At 33.8% G+C, this 20,659-nt stretch overlaps 1 protein-coding gene and 1 long non-coding RNA gene across 7 annotated transcripts in view; one reads left to right on the top strand and one right to left on the bottom strand.

Annotated features, from left to right (window-relative positions):
• AKT3 (AKT serine/threonine kinase 3) overlaps positions 1 to 20,659 on the bottom strand; it is a 307,964-nt gene that overhangs the window by 121,085 nt on the left and 166,220 nt on the right. For all 6 annotated transcript variants that reach the window (XM_072732864.1, XM_072732865.1, XM_072732866.1 and 3 more), the window contains 2 exons: positions 9,895 to 10,039; positions 1,885 to 2,016 (listed from right to left, as the gene is read on the bottom strand). In XM_072732864.1, the coding sequence (XP_072588965.1) occupies positions 1,885 to 2,016; positions 9,895 to 10,039 (277 nt within the window). The remainder of the gene's footprint in view (positions 1 to 1,884; positions 2,017 to 9,894; positions 10,040 to 20,659) is intronic.
• LOC140594983 (uncharacterized) overlaps positions 1 to 20,659 on the top strand; it is a 52,363-nt gene that overhangs the window by 24,228 nt on the left and 7,476 nt on the right. The window contains exon 2 of the long non-coding RNA XR_011996325.1: positions 8,623 to 8,680. This is a non-coding gene — a long non-coding RNA (uncharacterized lncRNA). The remainder of the gene's footprint in view (positions 1 to 8,622; positions 8,681 to 20,659) is intronic.

Below are 20,659 nucleotides of genomic sequence, written 5' to 3'. Positions count from 1 at the left end.
AGTGATAATGTATTTATTTTCGTTTAATACTATTTTAATCTTAGTTCAATTTTATTTTCAGCAAATGCAATTATACTTCTTCATTCATTTAATCCTGACGACAACTCTATGAGATACGCATTATATTATTCTCATCTTACAACTGAGGAAATGAAGGCATAAAGAGTAATTTATTTGGGTTCATTAAGTAAGTAGCACTATACTAGCTCCCAGAAAATATCAGTTTAATGAACAGTGTCAGGTATGATGCCAAACATTCTGCCTATCCTAATCCTTAATATCCCTGTCCAGAAATACCTTTTTAAAAAATTTCTTCAATTTAGATTTAGTTAACATGCACTGTATTAATAGTTTCAAAGGTAGAATTCAGTGATTCATCAGTTGCATACAACACTAGTGCTCCTTACTTCAAATGACTTTTTTTCTTTTAACAAGTGAAATTTTGCAAATAAAAAATGCAAGGCTGTGCTGGGCTGCTCAACACATTGCAGGACATTCAGCATGCATGGCCTTATTAGCCTTATGATGGTCAGCAGTTTCTTTTTAACTGATTCACTGTGATAAGCAAATATGCTTGTGATAAGCAAATATGCTCCCCCAAAACACTGCAAATGTCTCTAAGAGAGCTGTACTGCCCCAAAAAATGGGTTGTTAAAGGTTATGAAATCGTAAGATGCAAAGCTGGTTGTGAATCCAGGCCTATAGGACTCCAAGGTCAGTGTTATTTCCAATACCAGACACAGACTTGTGTAAGAGTTGAAATGAAAACAAATGTTAGAGACAGGAGGAGCACAGCTTCACAGTGTGTAGAGCAATATGCTCCAGATGAGGAAACTATACAGTTGACCCTCAAACAACATGTGTTTGAACTGCAGGGGTCCACTTAAATACAATACAGTCATGTAAATATATTTTATGTCCCTTATGATTGTCTAAATTATAGTTTCTTTTCTCTAACTTACTTCATTGTACAAATACACTATATAAGACGTGACTGTTCATGATATTGCTAAGGTTGTCCGTCAATAGTAGACTATTAGTTAAATTTGGGGGGAGTCCAAAGTGACACTGGACTTTCAACTGAGCAGGGAGTCACCCTTAGCCGCCAAGTTGTCCAAGGGTCAACTGTGGTTTGAAAGTTAAAGTAGTCCATTAAGTACACCAATAATATTATGTATCATTTGTTCAATCAAACAAAACATAAGGCATGGACCAATTTCTAAAGTACATTGAATTTGTTTATTGAGGGTATTAGGATTCAGTTCAGAACTCTGGGTGAGAATTGGCATCATTAACATGTTAGTTATTTGTGTATGTCTAAGCTGAATAAAGTTATGAAAGTGGGAGTTAAAGGTTCCTGAAAAAAATACAGAGACTATTATTTCTTTTAATTTTAGGATTCTCATATTTTCAAATCTATTAAGGATGCTTTCCCATTCATTGTTATATGAGCTGTGTAACTTATGGATGCAATATAAGCTGTGTAAACTTATGGGTGCAAATCATTTATGCTATTTGAATTACTTTTTTAATTTAATAATAAAAAATTCAGAATATTGAGGAAAAATATCAAAAAGCAACACCAGTGGATTAGTGATATAGGTCAAAACAGTCAAAACATTCCCCCAAACACAAAAACATAGAATAAATATTTTTATCTCCTCAAGGGAATAAAATAGCTTCAGTATACAATGTTCAGATAATATTATAAATTTTTGAAATATATAATGTTATAAATAAATCCTGATATACAGATACTACTGCAATAACAGCCTACAATCAACGTTTTGGTTTTTTAATGGAATTTCTACACCTAAGACATGTGTATGCCATGAGTGCATACCATAAAGCAAAATTTAGTAATTAACTCTAGTAATCAATTACCTTTGCAATAATCACTTCTTTCTTCAGAATCTTCATAGCATAGTATTTCCCACTTGCCTTCTCTCGAACCAAAATAACTTTCCCAAAAGTGCCTTTACCTAGTAGTTTCAAATAGTCAAAATCATTCATTGTCTGAAAAATACAAATTAAAAATATAGTATGAAATATTTGATGCAATTTATTTATAAACATATAGGTATATGTTTGCAACATCTACTCAAAAGCAAATTTAACCAATTTCTAAACACACTTAAATGAGTAAGAATCAGATTGGCAATGGCTGCCTCACCAGCAAGCATGGATACTAGAAATAATTTAAGCAATTCTCAGATACTGGAGACAATAATTTTGAACCTCAAATCTCTCAGCCACTCAAGCTATCAGTCAAGTGTAGGGGCAAACGGAAAATAGAATCATTTTCATTTACTTTCGAGGACGCAAGCCTTTTTTGGATTGATTGAAGTATAATTAACATATAGTGTTATACTAGTTTCAGGTGTACAATATAATGATTCACCAGTCCTACACATTTCTCAGTGTTCATCAAGTTAACTGTATTTTTAATCCCTTTTATTTCACCCATCCCTCCCACCTGCCTTCTCTCTGGCAACCACCAATGTGTTCTCTTGTATTTAAGAGTCTGGTTTCTTTGGTCTCTTTTTCTTTGTTCATTTGTTTTGTTTCTTAAATTCCACATATGAGTGGAATCATATGGTATTTGCCTTTCTCTGACTGATATTTTGTTTAGCGTTTTACTCTCTAGCTCCATCCATGTTGTTGCAAATGGCAGGGTTCATTCTCTTTTATGGCTGAGTAATATTCCATTGTGTATACATACCATGTCTTCTTTACCCATTCATCTATCAGTGAACACTTGGGTTGTTTCCACCTCTTGGCTATTGTAAATAATGCTGCAATAAACATAGGGATGTGCATGTATATTTCAAATTAGTGTTTTTATTTACTTTAGGTAAGTATCCAATAGTGGAATTATTGGATCATATGGTAATTCTACTTTTAATTTTTTGAGGAACTTCCATACTGTCTTCCAAGGACTCAGGTTTTTTGGGGTTTAGTAGTGCAACTATCCCCAAACAACACGGTCATCAAAAATGCCCCCACAAACTTTTCCAAATACATCTAAGGGAGCAGTACCTTTCAGGGAAGCTATTTGAGAATGTACTCTAGCAAAATTAGGATGAAATCCTCAGAAGTGAAAGATAGGTGTGTAAGAAATGTTGAAAATAACCCTGGAGCTCAGTAAGAAGAAATCTCAAAAGCAGCAGTACTATATCTGAAAAAGCAATTGGTGCAATTCAGAATAGAAAAGTTAGGGACGTCTAAGAATGCCCTTAATTAATCTGTTTTCAGGTTCATTTCTCACTCCTAAGTTAGCTGTTTCCCAGGATTTTGCCAAGCAGATCTGCTATTTGTTCTCTACAGCCCCCTTTATGCATGCTTTTCTTGCTCTATTAGTGTTCTTCCACAAATTTCCATAATTTTGATATGGATGTCCACTAATGCCTTTCCTCTACCCAGCTTTTCATTTGCGTGGACTTGTCTCTTTTTTAATGCCTTTACTATCATTTTAATGGGCTTTTAAATAGAAGGAGAGACAACCGGGTATGCTCAGTTTATCATCCTAAATTTATTTATTTTTATTTTTTTAAAGATTTATTTATTTATTCATTCAGAGAGAGCGAGAGAGAGGCAGAGACACAGGCAGAGAGAGAAGCAGGCTCCATGCAGAAAGCCCGATGTGGGACTCGATCCCAGGTCTCCAGGATCACACCCCGGGCTGCAGGCAGCACTAAACTGCTGCGCCACCGGGGCTGCCCTATCATCATAAATTTAAATTCAGTTCAGGGCTCTATGAATAACAAGTTAAGAATCTGGGTTTTATCCTATAGATAATGAGAAGTTATTGAAGACTTTTCTGCCATTTTATAACTGTATTTTTTTTCCTTTCTACCATTCATCTGAAGTAAATGTCAAGAATGTCTCAAGTCAGTGACCTCAGCTTCCACATTAAGAAGCTGAACAAGAGCAAATTCAACTCAAGAGAAAGCGAATAAAGAAAATAATAAAGATAAAAGCAGAAATCAATTACATTTTTTAAAAAAGTAGAGAATATCAATGAAACCAAAAGCTGGTTCTTTGAGAAGATCAATGAAATTGATAAACCTCTAACCAGATTGCTCAGGAAAATAAAAGCAGAAGACATAAATTGACCAACATCAGGAATAAAAGAGCTGACATTACTACAGACTCTATAGACACTAAAAGGATCATGTGGGAGTATTACAAACAGCTTTATGCCCATAAAATCAACAATATACATGAAATGAACAAATTCCCTGAAAGCCTCACACAATCAAAGCTCACTCAAACAGAAACAGATAACTTAAATAGCCCTATGGCTACTAAGAAAATTGAATTTGCAGCCAAAAACTTCTCAAAAAGGAAACCTGAGAGCCAAATGGTTTCACTGCTGAATTCTATAAACATTTAAGGAATAAATGATACCAATTCTATATAAACTCTTACAGAAAGATGAAAAAAAGAGAATACTTCCCTATTCATTCTATGAGGCCATTATTACCCTGATTATCAAAACCAGACAAAAACATTTCAAGAAAACTACAGACTAAATATTCCTCATACGCATTATTTGTAAAAATTCTAAAAATTTTAGAAACAAATGCTTACATTCACTTTCAACATTATCTGCTACCTGTAAATTTGAAAATTTTTCCAAATGTCAAGTTGTAATGTCTTAACCAGTCAGTAATATCTCCAGTTCACAAAAGAAGCAGCGAAATGTATCAGGGAAGAAAGGAAAATACATTTATTAATTCAACTAAAAATCAAACATGTGGCACTAAATATACAGAATATACTTAACAAGGTTAGTGTCATTTGAATAGTACATAGTGCTAAGAAATTTTGTTTCTATTAATAGATTTTTAAAAATCAAGGAAAACCATATAACTACAAAGCTATCTGTGCTAGGTAGTCTCCAACACTGGTTGCCACTAGTGCCCTGACTTCCTGGATGCACATGCCATCCTTCCCTTGAAGAGGTAGACTCAACTTTCTCTCTCCCTGAGCTAGCCTTGTGTCCTGCTTTAAACACAGAATAGGATCAAAGTGATAGTATGCCAGTTCCAGAAGAAGCCTTTAAATCTGGCGGCTTATGCTTTCACCCTTTTGGAAAGTCATAATTCAAAGCAGCCTTTCATGCTGTAAAGAAAGATACTATGTAGAAAGGGCCTAAATGATGAGATACCACATACCAAGAGATCACATGGAGGAGAAACCAAGAATCCAGAAACGTGAGAAAGGCTTTCTGGGATCTTCCAGACCAGCCTGTGTGCTAACTGAATGCAAATGCTTGAGAGATCCACATGAGACCAGTAGAAGTACTCACACAACCACAAAATCTGAGAAGAAATACAGTGTTACTGTTTTAAGACATTGAACTTGGGTAGTTTATTCCATGTCGATAACTGAGAGACATCATTCTCCTAACTAGGCCATGATATTTTTTGCTCAAAGCTTCATTTGAGCAGTACTCTCTTCAATGTTTATTTAAGTACACTGAAAAATGATCTTTGCTATGTCCCATTATTAAATATCATAGAAATGGAAACTGAATTCTTAGTGATAAAAATCAGAAAGGAATTTATAAATTGTCTTATGACATTTTCAGATGAAAAGCAATATGTAATAAAATATTATTATACTGCTTAAGGATTGCACTTCTGAGAGAAAAGGAGGTTTTAAAAAATATAATGGCCTTATCTTTATATTTCACAGCTTTATCAGTTTGACTGTCAACCTTTAAAAAAAGAGAATTTGCATGGAAATTAATATTAGTAAAAGCATCGTATGTGAAAAAAATCAGAAACAGATTTTGTATCTATTTTGACAAAACTTCAGAAAAATTTAAAAGTATTTTTGATACCAAATGCTCACGTTAGCATGATATACACAATAATTATCTAGTCTTTACAAATGAAATGCAACCTATTACAAAATATTTCCCTCTTTTAGATGATGTTAAAGGAAAAAATACACTAAGAATTTAATAAAAGATGAGAGCATGGATCCCCTGCAGAAAAATTAATCTTCTAAAACCCAACTCCCAAAATTTATTAAGTAAATATTTTACATTTTCCTTCACATAATCTCCAGCACATCAATGTAGCTGTTTTAGGTTAAGAGATGCATGGGCATATATAACAAATGCTTAATAAATGTACTCAATTCAAATACACACTAGAATATAAGAAAAAGACTAATTATGTAGTATAAAATTTAGGTTAAGAATATGAACATATAACTGAAGACGAATATGAGAAACCTCTCGGAAAAGAATACAGGGGTTTTAGCACCTTTGGTTAAGGTTAAGAACTAAACCAAACAAAGCCCCATGGGGTACTAAGTAAAAAACGGGGCTTTCAAGAAATTCACCTTTGTCCAGCCAACCTCTCCACCATTGATTAGGCAGCTGCTCCTTCTTTGGACAGGCAGTGAGAGAGCACATGATTTCTGCAGGTTCCATGGAAACTTCTTCACTCTTTCTCCACATGCCAGCCATTGCTTTGAGTTAGTGTACCCAGGCATTAAATAACAACACTCCAAGAACTGGAGCCAGACATAATGGGAAAGTAGTACATACTGCTTACACTTTACACCAAGTCAGGAGATGATAAGCAGCTACTACTCTCAGAGAGGTCTACACTGGTCACTTTAAAATTAGGCAGAACTTTGACTCCTATTGGCTATTGATCCTTCTATGCTGTGCTCCTTCACAGACCTGACAGTATAGAGAATGGTTGCTTGGCAGACCAAGAGTAGGCACTTCCGAGTCCTCTAATCAAATTCCTTTGAAAGATCATCTTTTAGTTAAAACACAGAACAGCACATAAATCTGGTTAGGAGGCCTCTGCCTCTTTTCCACCACCCAGTATCTTTCCCTAAAAGATTTTTCACCCTGTGCATCAGATACTGGGTAATACTCTATCACTAAGAGAAGTAACCATTTATCTGCTTGAGGCAAGAGAAAACAGCTAAGACAATTCTTAGCAAAGCTAACACAATTAGGAGCTATCATCTTCATCCTATTGCTCATTTTTCAAAAAAGTGAACAAAGAAGAAAATGTGCGCTGTAAATTATAAGAAAGGCATTCTTATTTCAGAGTATGCAGTCTGATATTAAAAATAATAAAAACTTCTGCAATTCTTTTTAGGATACCTGATATACACAAAGGATGTAGTACTAGAGACCCAGGAAAGTGATATGACTATCTTAGCCTTTTTAACCAAGTTGTTAGGGCCACATGAAAGAGTGCTACAGAGGTTCTTTTTTTACACTCCTTGTCATTTAAAACAGTTTTATACTATCTCACTAAAAATGAAATGAAATAACAGGCGCCCAGGGTGGCTTGGTCGGTTGAGTGTCTGATTCTGGATTTTGGCTCAGGTCATGATCTCATCTAGAGATTATGAGATCGAGTCTCACACTGGGCTCTATGCTCAACACTGGAGTCTGCTTGAGATTCTCCCTCTCCCTCTGTCCCTTCCTCTGTCTACATACTCTCTCTAAATTAATTAAATCTTAAAAAACATTTTTTTTGGAATGGACCGAAATAAAAAAGGACAATAGAAATCAGATATAGATCAAATAAAACAATGAATCCCTCCATTTTTGGCTTTTGAGATCCAGTTTCAGTGAAAGATTTCTTAGAGAATCTACTTTAAAAACCTCACTTCCTATCACTATTCTGTGATATTCAAATTCTACTGATTTTCCCAACAGTACACCAATAAAAAATGAAATTAACAAAAACACTAAGTACAATAGCTTGACATAAATATTTGAGAAACCAAGTACAATCACAGGAGAGGGTATCTGTATAATTCTGTTCTCTAATACAACTTGGTCATATAATGAGTATAATAATTATAGTGATTATAAAGGCTTATGATACATCAATTATAAGAAATAAGTTGCACACTGAAGGTATCCAGTATATAATTAAAAGTCCTTACATGTTTGAACAAGATTATTTAATCTCTGAATGTCAGATGAATCACCTGCAAAGTGAGATAATAATGATACCTAACCTCATATGATTTTTGTGAGGATTAAATGAGATAATAGATATAAAAGTACTCCTGAGAGCAGAGCACAAAATAAATGTTTACAAGTGATAGTTAGTGAAGGTGATGATTTCTAGGATAATCCACATTGGTAACTGTGAAAAGAGGAAATCACATTATGCTTTTATGATTTATAACCAGTCTTACCAGAAAAATAATAAAATCCTCCATATTTTTGCATTTTTACATCTTTGAAAATGTCTTTCTTCATTCAAAGTTTTTCTGGTAAATAATTTCTATATTCATTTCCAAATTCTCTCATTCATAGTAAGAGTACTTCTACTTAGGGCATTTTAAACTCCCCACTTTTAACTTACAACCACCTCAATAGCAGCTTATTACTGTCAGTTAGTAAGCAGAGTTTTAGGAGGTCCACAGACTTAGAGTATAGCTGGTATAGCTTGTTTATGAATGTGGTAGCATAGAATTCAAAGGCAAGATTAATTGGGACCTGTTTTTAAATTTATGAGCATAATCAAATTTTGTATTTATTCTGTGCATGTGCACATACATATCCAAAAGAAGCTTTCTTATCTCTGATTGTTTCTTTGTTTTTTGCAATGACTACAGAGCAAGCTGGTGTTACACTGACTTAAAAGAGGGATTCATTTCAACTAACAAATAAAGGGTAAGTCTTTAATGAATACACAAGGAGTTCTCAGACACTGGATCAAAATCACTCACAGAATATTATTATAATTAGAATAGAAATTTTAGATAAGGAGAAAGTAATTAATAAGCTCTAGGTTGTGACAGTATAACTTCATCAAGTTCATGTTTAGCACTTGGAAAAAGGAGGATTTGAACAAGCAGTCTAACTCCAAAGAGTTCTTAATCATTATGCTAATATCAAATTACATGGGTAATTACATTAAAAGTTAGTGTTTTCCTACATGGAGATTAAATTTACAATTCATTATAACAAATATATTCTAACATGATAATGGCACGTTCATTTACTTTGAACACTTAGATCTTTAATCTTAAAATACCATTTTCATACAAGGAAGTTGGTTTTTAATTTTTTTTAACGACTTATTTATTTAATTGAGAGAGAGAGAAAGAGCACATGTGCATGCGTACAGTGGGAATGGGAGGAGAGAGAACCTAAAGCAGACTCCCCACTGAGTGCAGAGCCCAATGTGGGGCTCAATTCCCGGACCTTGAGATCATGACCTGAGCCAAAATCAAGAGTTAAATGCTTAAGTGACTGAGCCACTCAGGCACCCAGCTTTTTAATTTTCTATATCAATAAAAACCATAATTTAAAATTCTATCAATATATAACTTGACATTTACTAATCTGGAACACTTGAGGGAGGAAAGTCTTTTCTCTCACTAGCTCAGAAGCAGACATTAAAATAAAAAGCTATTATTTCCAAGACTATTCACTTTTCTGCTGATATCAGTGAAGCTGGGGTGCCAGGTGGGAAGCACATGAGAACCACTTCTGCTTTCAGAGCAAACAAAACACCAAATGGAAAAGGGTCAAATCATTAGGGAAAACATTATTTCCAAGTTCTAAAATGATATGATATTAAAAACAAGAGAAAAATGCAAATTATAAATCAGCATGATGGCACTTTAGTTAACAAGTACCTCAGAAGTCCTACCAGCAGTGGTAAGCGCTAAGCAGTGAAAACGAGGTGACTTTTATATTATTTGGTTTTAAACAATGACAGGTATTTCAGATTTACCAGGATAAATAACACCCACATCTCTATATTTGCGTATTTGCATAACGTAAGATCATTGGCCAATACTTCATGCAACACTGTGCATATTTCTTCCATACACATAATAAGTGCTATACTAAGTAGGGAATAAATTACTATTCTCTACCTTTCTTTTATGATGGGTTGTGGAAGCATCCATCTCTTCCTCCCCTATATTATCAATTTGTGAAGTTGGACTACAATTCATTCTCTCTTCTTCTTGTCTCTGAAGTCTGTCTGCTACCGCCTGAATAGCTTCTGTCCACTCTTCCCTATAAAACAAGTACAGTTTCCTGTTAATAAAGAATGGTAAATGATTCAAATATTTCCCTTGTGTAAAATATGACATCAATACAAATAAAGTCTACTCCAGGATAATACACACACATACATGTAAACATACCCTCCCACCCTTACTCAAAAGTTAATCCCCAAAGCATTTAACATTACAGACCTTATGATTGTTGGAACATTTATTTAAATGTATGTCAAAGAAAAAAAAAAGGAAAGGACTATACAAAAATTCAGTTGTCCTTTAAAAGTACAGTTAAATTTTATTGCATATATACAACTTACCTATAAAGTAAACTGGCCCCCAAAAGCTGGCTGCCCCTTAAAATCCTTCTTTGTCTAGTCATTGTTAAGTTCATCATTGACATGGTCAAGGTCTTAACTGTGGTCCAACAGAAGTTCCAAGAAAAGGTTTTCAAAGCTAAAGCCTTTCACTGTTCCCATGGTTTGTAGGTAAAATAGTCTCAGGAGCACTGTTCCCATAGTTTGTAGGTAAAATAAGTCTCAGGAGCACTGGTTGAAATTTGTGTTATAGATCAAGAATTATTCATTTTCATATAAATGCTTAAATCAGCATCTGTTTCTTAAAGTCTGTTAGAATTTTGAGTGGAATTGTATTAAATCTACAGATCAATTTGGGGGAAATTGCTATCTTAAAAAATTAAATTTTTCACTCCATAAACATAGTATTGTCTCCATTTATTTAATTTCCCAGTGCAATCTTTTATGACTTTCTGTGAAAATGTTTTGCATATCTTAAATTGAATTTATTCTGAAATATTTTATTTTTTAAAGTATTGACTTTTCATTGAAGTACAGTTGACATACAGTATTATATTAGTTTCAGGTGTACAACATAGTCATTATATGCACTATTAAATGCTCACCACGTAAGTGTAACTACCATCTGTCACCACATAAAGTTATTACAATATTATTGACCATATCTGCGATGCCGTATTGTATTACATCCCTGTGACTTATTTATTTTAGAACCAGAAATTTGTATTTCCTAATCCTCTTCATGTATTTCACCCATCACCTCATACCTTTCCCTTCTGGCAACCAGTTTGTTCTCTGTATTTATGAGTCTGTTTGCAGTTTGTTTGTTCATTTGTGTTGGTTTTGAGGTGATTATCTCATTGTAGTTTTCATTTGCATTTCTCTGGTGATGAGTGATGTTGAGCATCATTTCATGTGCCTGTTGGCTATCTGTATGTCTTCTTTGGAAAAATGTCTATTCAAGACTTCTCCCATTTTTTAATCAGATTATTGGTTTTTTTGGCATTGATTTGTATGAGTTCTTTGTAGATCTTGGATATTAACCCTTTATCAGATGTCATTTACAAATATGTCCTCTCATTCAGTAAGCTGCCTTTTCATTTTGCTGATTATTTCCTTTGCAAAAGCATTTTAGTTTGATGCAGTTCCAACTGTTTATTTTTGCTTTTGTTGCCCTTGCCTTAGAAGACAGATCCAAAAAATACTACTGAAACCATTGTCCAAAAGGTTACCACTTATGTATTCTTTTAGGGGCTTTATAATTCCAGGTCTTATATTTAGGTATTTATTCCAGTTAGTTTATATTTGTATATGATGTAAAAAAAGAAAAAAAGTAATCCAATTTCATTCTTATGCTTTAGCTGTTCAGTTTTCCTAACACAATTTACTAAAGAAACTGTCTTTCCCTACTGTATATTCTAGAATACTTTGTTACAGATGAAATGACAAAATAAGTGTGGGTTTATTTCTGGGCTGTTGTGTTCCATTGATCTGTGTGTCTATTTTTGTGCCAGTACCATACTGTTTTGACTACCATAGATTTGTACTGTATCTTAAAATCTGGGATTGTGATACCACCAGCTTTGTTCTTCTTTCTCAAGGTTGCTTTTACTATTCAGGTTCTTTTGTGGTTCCATACAAATTTTAGTTCTATTAAAAAATTGATATTTTGATAGAGTTTGCATTGAATCTGTAGATTGCTTTAGGTGGTATGGACATTTTAACAATACTAATTATTTTAATCCATGAAAGTGGTTTATCTTTCCAATTATTTGCGTCACCTTCAATTTCTTTCCTCAGTGTCTTATAGTTTTCAGAGTGCAGGTTTTCATTTCCTAGATTACATTTATTCGTTTTGAATCAATTGCAAATGAGACTGTTTTCTTAATTTCTCTGATAGTTCTGTAAGCGTGTAGAAATGCAAAAGATTTCTGTATGTTACTTTTGTATCCTGCAACCTTACTGAATTCATTTACTAATTCCAATAGTTTTCTTGGTCAAGTTTTAGGGTTTTTGATATATAGTATCATTCACCTACATACAAATAGTGACAATTTTACTTCTTCCTTGCCTAGATGAATGCCTTTTATTTCTTTTTCTTGTCTGACTGCTGGGGCTAATATTTCCAGTATTTTGTTGATTAAAAGGGGTGAGAATGGACCTTCTTGTCTTTCTCCTGACCTTAAAGGAAAAGCCAGCAAATTTTCACCATTAAGTACGATGTTAGCTGTGAGTCTGACTTATGTTGAAGTACAATCCCTCTCTACCCATTTTGTTGCAAGTGAATGTATATAACATTTTGTCAAATGCTTTATCTACATCTATGGAGATGATCATACAATTTTTATCCTGCATTTTGTTAATGTGCTGTATCACATTTAGTGACTGATTTGTGGATATGAAACCATCCTTGCACGCATGGAATAAATCATATTTGACCGCGGGGAATGATCCTTTCAATGTACTTTGAGTCTAGTTTGCTAACATTTGGTGACTATTTTACATCTACATTGATCAGAGATATTGGCCTATAATTTTCTTTTTATAGTGTATTTGTCTAGTTTTGGAATCACAGTAATGCTGGCCTCATGTATTTAGAAGAAATCCTTCAATTTCTAGAACGGTTTGATAAGCATAGCTATTAACTCTTCTTTAAATGTTTGGTAGAATTTACCTGTAGAGTCATGTGGTCTTGCACCATTTACTTACTGGGAGTTGATTACTGATTCAATTTGATTACTACTAATTGGTCTGGTTAGATTTTCTATTTCTTCTTCTTTCAGTCTTGGAAGATTGTATGTTTCTAGGAATTTATCCATTTCTTTTAAGTTGCGTAATTTGTTGGCATATAATTTTTCATAGTTAGTCACTTTTAACCCTTTGTATTTCGTGATGTCAGCTATAACTTTTGCTTCATTTCTAATTTTGAGTCCTGTCTTTTTTTGTGAAGAGTCTGGCTAAAGGTTTATCAATTTTGTTTTGCTTTTCAACAAACCAGCTCTTAGTTTCACCGATATTTTCTATTGTTTTTTAAAGTCTCCATTTTATTTATTTCCACTGGAGTCTTATTTCCTTCCCTCTACTAACATTGGGCTTTGTTCTTCTTTTTCTAGTTTCTAAAGAGTAAGGTTAGAATGAGATTTTTGTTTTGTTGTTGTTTGTTGCTAGGCCTGTATCACTGGACATGGGTAGCAAAGATTTTGAACTACTGTGTTTTCATTTTCATTCATCTGCAACCAATTTTTATTTTCTCTGCATTTTCTTCATTGACCCATTGGTTGTCTGGTAGCATATTGAGTTGAGACTCCAAAAGTTTCTGGGTTTTTTCCAGTGTTTTTCTCATAATTGATTTCTAGCTTCATATTTTTGTGGTTAGGAAAGCTGGCTGATACGATTTCAATTTTCTTAAATTTTTTAAGACTTGTTATGTGGCATAATATGTGATCTGTCCTGGAGAATGTTCCATGGGTACTTGAAAATAATGTGTATCCTGCTGTTTTTGGATGGAATGTTCTGTATATATCTGTTAGGTCTGTCTGGCCTAATGTGTCATTCAAGCACTGTTTCCTTCTTTGATTTTTTTCTAGATAATTTATCCACTGATGTAAATGGGGTGCCAAAATCCCCTCTTATTATGTTAATATCTCCTTTTAGTCTGTTAATTTGCTTTATATATTTAGGTGATCCTATGTTGTGTGCATAGAAATATACAACCATTATTATCTTCTTGTTGGACTGATCCCTTCATCATTATGTAACTCCAATCTAGGTCTCTTGTTACAGACTTTGCTTGAAAGTCTATTTTGTCTGATAAGAGTATTGTTACCCCAGCTGTTTTTCTTTCACTTCCAGTTGCATAGTATATGCTCTTCCAGCCCTTCCCTTGCAGGCTATAGGTATCTTAAGGTCTAAAATGAGGCTCTTGGAGATGGCATATTGGGTCTTGTTTTGTTTCTTCCCCATTGGGTTGGTCACCCTTAATCTTTTGATTGGAACTTTAGACCATTTATGTAAAAAAGTAATTATTGATAGGTATGTATTGCCATTTGTTGGCATATACAACTGGCATGTAACATTTTCTGGTTGTTTTAGTCTTCCTGGTTCCTTTCTTCTTCTCTTCTTGTCCTCTCCCTTGTGATTTTATATTTTCCTGAGGGCTAGGCTTGGATTCTTTTCTCTTCAGGTTTTTTATCTATTAAAGGGTTTTGGTTTGTGGTTCATATGACGTTCATATATAAAACCCTACTTATGTATCAGCCTATTAAAGTTGAGGTTCAATTGAATTTAACACATTCTAAAAGCACCATATTTTTACTACCACTCTCCACATTTTATGTATTTGACTTCACAATTTACATCTTTATTTTGTATATCCATTAACTAATTATTTTAGATATAATTGATTTTACTACTTTCATCTCTTTGTCTTCCTACTAGCTTTGTAAGTGATTGATCTACTACCATTACTGTGTGTTTGTTTTTACTAGTGAAATTTTTTAGTAATTTTCTTAGTTCTCATTATGGCCTTTCTTTTCTTCTTAAAAAAAGTCCCTTTAACATTTCTTATAAGGCCAGTTGAGTTGTAACAAACCTTACTTTTATTTATCTGGGAAGCTCTTTTTTCTTTCCTTCATTGTGAATGACAACCTTGCTGCATATATTATTCTTGGTTGTAGGTTTCTTCCTTTCATCACTTAGATTATATCATGCCACTCCCTTCTGGCCTGCAAAGTCTCTGCTGAAAAACCAGCCAATAGCTTTATGGCATTTCCCTTTTATATAACTTGCTACTTTTAAGATTATTTTTATCTTTAATTTTTGACATTCTAATTATTATGTGTCTTAAATATGGATCTCTTTGGTTTTATTTTTTTTCTTTAGGATTCTGTACTTCCTGGACCTGGCTGTCTGTTTCCTTCTCCAGGTTAGGGAAGTTTTCAACTAGTAGTTCTTCAAAGAAGTTTTCTTCCCCCTTTTCTCTCTTCTTTGAGAATGCTATAACGCAAATGTCACTAAGTCTGATGTTGTCCCTTACACATCTTCATATTTTTAGATTCCTCTTACTTTTTGCTGTTCACTTGGTGTCTTCAGATTGTTGATCTGTTCATCTTTATCCTTTAGTCTGCTGTCAATTTCCTCCTATTGATTCCTGCTGGGTGTGGAGGGGTAGGAGTGGCTTTGGAGGGGCACCTGCCAGCACAGGTCCACAGGGCAGGGGTACGCAGTGCTAGCAAGGTAGAAGGAGTATGTCAGAACTGGTGCCTGCCAGCATCAGGCCAACTATGTTGAAGGAAGTCAAGAGAGATGGCACTGGCAGTTCTTCCATTCCCAAAGTGCCTACAGATCCCTGATCCTCCAGCACAACCCTACAATTGGTTAATAAAACTCCTTCATATGAGCCCAGAAGCTTTCAAACTACTGCCTCTGTAGTGGGTCTCAGAGTGAGTGATATTGTGCACAGAACCTTTAAGAGCACTGTCTGCTATATATAGCTCTCCACCTCTCCTGGAGTTAAGATCCACTAATGTTCAAAGCTCTTGAGTTAAGCCTCACTGATTTTCAAAGCCACAGGCTATGGAGGCTTGCCTTCCCAGTGCAAATGCCCAGGGCTGGGGGTGCCCAAGAGCTCCTCCCAGAGGACCTCTGCACCTGTGATAGCTTTCCTGCTTATGGATCAATGTGTCTGGGGTCTGGTTCCCAAGTTTGTCTCTTTATCTCCTACTCTTCTTGCTGTGATTGTTAAAATATATCTTTAGCCATGGAAGAGCTGTTCAGTAGTCTTCAGGTTTTTCTTTTTTTTTTTTTTTTCTCTTCAGGTTTTTCTGAAAGTGAGTTGTACTATATATAGTTGCAGCAATGGTGTGTCCATGAGAGGCGGTGGTCTCAAGATGTTCCTACTCTGCCATCTCCCTTGAACAAAATCAGCTGATTTTTTTTTTAAAGATTTTATTTCTTTATTCATGAAAGACAGCGAGAGAGAGAGGAAGAGGGAGAGAGGGAGAGGGGGAGAGAAAAAGAGAGAGAGAGGCAGAGATATAGGCAGAGGAACTCAATCACGGAACCTGGGATCACACCCTGAGCTGAAGACAGATGCTCAACTGCTGAGTCACCCAGGCATCCCAATTCATTGTTTTCTTAGGATGTTCCTTTCTTTGGCAGCATTCCTCACTTTCTTAGAGATCCCTTTCTGAGTTACCTATTGCTAACTATATTTTATGCTATTGGAATATGCTTTTAAAAATTTGTAATTTTCTAATTTTTCATAGTAGTTCTTAAAGTTGGTATTTATGTTGACCTTGTACTGAAGCCTTACTAAGAAGTTGATGTACCAATTCTAATACCTTTTATTTTTCTGGATTTTCTATACATGCAAACATGTCTACAAATAAGAGCAATTTTACCTCTTTTTCTTACCTTATAATGCCCTATATCAGATCATTAGAATAATGTTAAATAAAAGTGGTGAGAGAAGACATTCTTACTGTTCCAGATCTCAGAAATAAAGCACTAAGGCTTTTACTTTTGATTATCATATAAGCTGTAGGTTTTTTATAGATAGAAGTTGAGTAAGTTCCCTTCTTTTCCTTGTCAGCTGAGTGTTCTAGTTGAAAGGATACTGAATTTTGGCAAATGCTTTTTCTGCATTTGTTGAGATGACCATTTTGTTTTTCTACTTTATCCTCTGAATATAGTGAATTTAGTTTAATGATTTCACATGATAATGCAACTGAACTCTTAGATATACTCTATTTGGTCATGATGTATTATTCTTTTTCCATTTTTTTTTGAATTTGTCAAAACTTTGTTCAATTTTGCACTGACAGGGCAGCCCCGGTGGCCCAGTGGTTTAGCGCCGCCTTCAGCCCCGGGGTATGATCCTGGAGACCTGGGATCGAGTCCCACGTTGGGCTCCCTTCATGGAGCCTGCTTCTCCCTCTGCCTGTGTCTCTGCCTCTCTCTCTGTGTCTGCCATGAGTAAATAAATAAAATCTTTAAAAAAAATTTTTTTTTGCACTGACATTCACAAGTATATTGGACTATAGTTCCATCTTCTTATGATAGCTTTGCCTGGTTTTTGAAACAAGAGTGCCCTTTTAAGTTGGAAAGTGTTCTCTTCCCCCATTATTCTCTCAAATAGATTGTGTAGGACTGGTAATATTTCTTTGACAGAACTCATCAGTGAGGACATGTGGACTTGGGAGTTTTTATTGAGGAAAAATATTTAAATCATTAACTCAATTCTGCTCATTGACATTGGCTGTTCAAATTTTCTAATGTTTTCTAGGGTTGATATTGGTAATTCATGTCTTATCATTTTAACAATCTTCCATGATGTTTTCTATTCTTTTTTTTTTTTTCAAAGAATTAGCTCAGGTTTATTATTATTTTTGTTTCCTATTTCATTGATTTCTGAGCTCTACTGTTTCCTCTTGATGTTTGCTTTGCGTTTACTTTTCTAGTTTCTGAAAAAGAAAGCTTAGGTTATTGATTTAACTTCTTCAAGTACAGGCATTACTGTTATAAATTTCCCTCTCAGCACTCACAAATTTTTATATGCTTTATTTTCATTATAATTCATTTTAAAATGATTTTCTAATGGCTCATGTGAATTTTGTTTTTGACCCAATGATTTTTAAGAGGTATGTTGTTTAACTTCCAAATAGTTGGGGAGTTTTTCAGGTTCTTATTCTTATTGATTTCTAAGCAATTCTACTGAGGCTGGAAAGCATATTTTATGTAACTTCAATCTTGCTAAATATATTAAAAATTGCTTATGATCCAGAATATGACCTATCCTGGTGAATGTACCATATGCATTCTCTCACTTTTGAGTGTAGTATTCTGTAAATATCAAGTACATCAAGGTGATTGATAGTGTTATTCTATGATTTAGTTGTTTTTTTTTATCCATCACTTGCTGGAAAGAATTTAAAAACCTACATATATGGGTGTGGAATTGTCTACTTTTCTTTAATTCTGTTATTGCATGCATACATATTCATGACTGTTATAACATCCATGTCAACATATCCCCTTCTATCATTATCAAGTGTTCTGGAACTCTCTAGAATATTATTTTGAAATCTGATTTATCTTCTTTATGGCTGTTTGTATGATATATTTTTACCAATCCATTTACTTTCAACTTAGTATGTTTTTATACTTAAAGTACATTTCTTATAGACAGCACATAAGTGGACCTTGTATTTTTAATTCTGTAACTCTACCCTTTAACTGCAGTTTTAACCTATTAATATTTAATGCAATTATTTATATGGTTGTACATAAGTCTACCATTTTTTCTACTTTTCTTTCTTCCTGCCTGTTTTTTTTTTCATTATTTTAAAGTTTTTCAGAATTCCATTTCAATTTTCCTGTTGGCTTCTCAGTCTTTTTTTTTCCCATATTTTTATTTTTTATTTATTTACTTATTTTTAAAGATTTTATTTATTTGACAGAGCAGAGGGAGCAGGAGGCAGAAGAAGAGGGAGAAGCAGACTCCCCACTGAGCAAGAAGCCCAATGCAGGATTTGATCCTAGGACCCTGGAATCATGACTTGAGCCAAAGGCACTTAACCAACTGAGCCACTCAAGTGCCCCTGCATATTTTTATATATAGCATTAACTTCATACAGTCAACTTACATAATGTACTCTGGGTTAATTAATTTTTTATGATTCTATTTCTCCTCGTATCAGCATTGTAGTCATTATGTACTTGCTTTCCTTTTAGCAATTTTCCTTGAAATCACGACATTCATCCTCAACTTAGCAAAGTCTAATATTATATGTCTATACTTTTAAGCCTTCTAAGAAAATGTAGAAATGTCATACAACACTAACTCCCATTTTTCCCTCAACCTTAGTTTACATATTATTACTTCAGTAATAGTATAATCTTCATATAATTAAACCATAAAATGTTATTATTATTCATCAGATCAATATTCTTTTGGTTTTATCAACTTATTTACCATTTTGTTTTTCATTCCTTCCTATATCTCTTCTCCCACCTGGGATTATTTTATTCTGTCTGAAGAATACTGTTTGTATTCCTCTTCTGCAAGTCTGCTGGTGAGAAATTCTATCAATTCTTAACTGAAGTTATTGAAATTTTTGACTGAAATATTTTCATTTTACTTTCATTCTTGAAAAGTATTTTTGCTCATTAGCACTTATTTTCTTTCAGCACTTTGAGAATATCATTCCATTATCTCCAATTATCATTCCATCCCATATATTCCATGTTAACTGTTTTTAATGATATCATCTTTTCATCTAATTGGTGATCCTTTGAAAGCAACTTATTTTTTCTATCTGCTTTTCTCTAGAGAGCCTATGAATCTGATTCAGTTGTTTTGTCTCTGTGGTTTTTGAATCTTTGAATCTTTATGTACTTGTTTATTTCTTAATGCTTATCAAATAATGTACATTAAAAATGTAAATAGTTTGAGATTACTTATATTTGCTTTTAACAGGTTCCAAAGAGACTAGCAAAAGTGGTTCACATTAACCAAATTTAAGATCTGAAATAATTTAAAGCTAGACTTTAATCCTTTAAAGGTCAGTCTAAATCTAGTTTATCCTTAGGTACCAACTTAAAATGTATTGATGTACAATGACCACTCTCTGGTAGGCCCTGGGTTCCAGAATAAGATTCCTAGATTTGATAGTTATTCCAAATGTCAACATATCCCCTTCTATTATTATCTAGAATTGGCAGGCACCCCTGGTAAAAGAGTGAGCTCATCTCTCTGGGTTTCACCCTTCCATTAAATTTTAGTCCCTTAATTCTTTGCAGTCAATTGCCTCATGTATGCCTTTTTTTTTTCCCTAACATTTTGTCCATCTTTACTAAGAGTTCTTAGGTGGATTACTGACATAAATTACCTCATTCACCATAACCAAAATATGTATATATGCTCTGCAAACAAGTATTGGGCCCAAATATCTCACTAATGAAAGCATGTAATTTCTCATTCCTAACTAATGTTGGCAAATGTATTCAATTCAGAAAACAGAATGGAGATCCCTATGAAGCAAGTAAATTTAACTTTAAAATATATATAGTACTGAAAAAAAAAAAATAAAATAAAATATATATAGTACTTATAGGAAACTGAAACAATTTTTGTAAGCTGATCATTTATTTAAAATAAACATTAATTAAAATGTCTAACATATGTATCCTACTAAAGTTCAATAAGCCATAGTATAATATAGGTAAATTTGATATTGTAAACAAATATAACAAAATTTTATAGGTAAAAATGATAACAAGTTTGCACTGAGAACAGTGGTGTTCTAGGAAAAACAATG

This window comes from Vulpes vulpes, chromosome 13 (genome assembly GCF_048418805.1).
Source record: "Vulpes vulpes isolate BD-2025 chromosome 13, VulVul3, whole genome shotgun sequence".
Taxonomy (NCBI): Eukaryota; Metazoa; Chordata; class Mammalia; order Carnivora; family Canidae; genus Vulpes; species Vulpes vulpes.
This window is presented reverse-complemented; position numbering and strand designations above follow the sequence as displayed.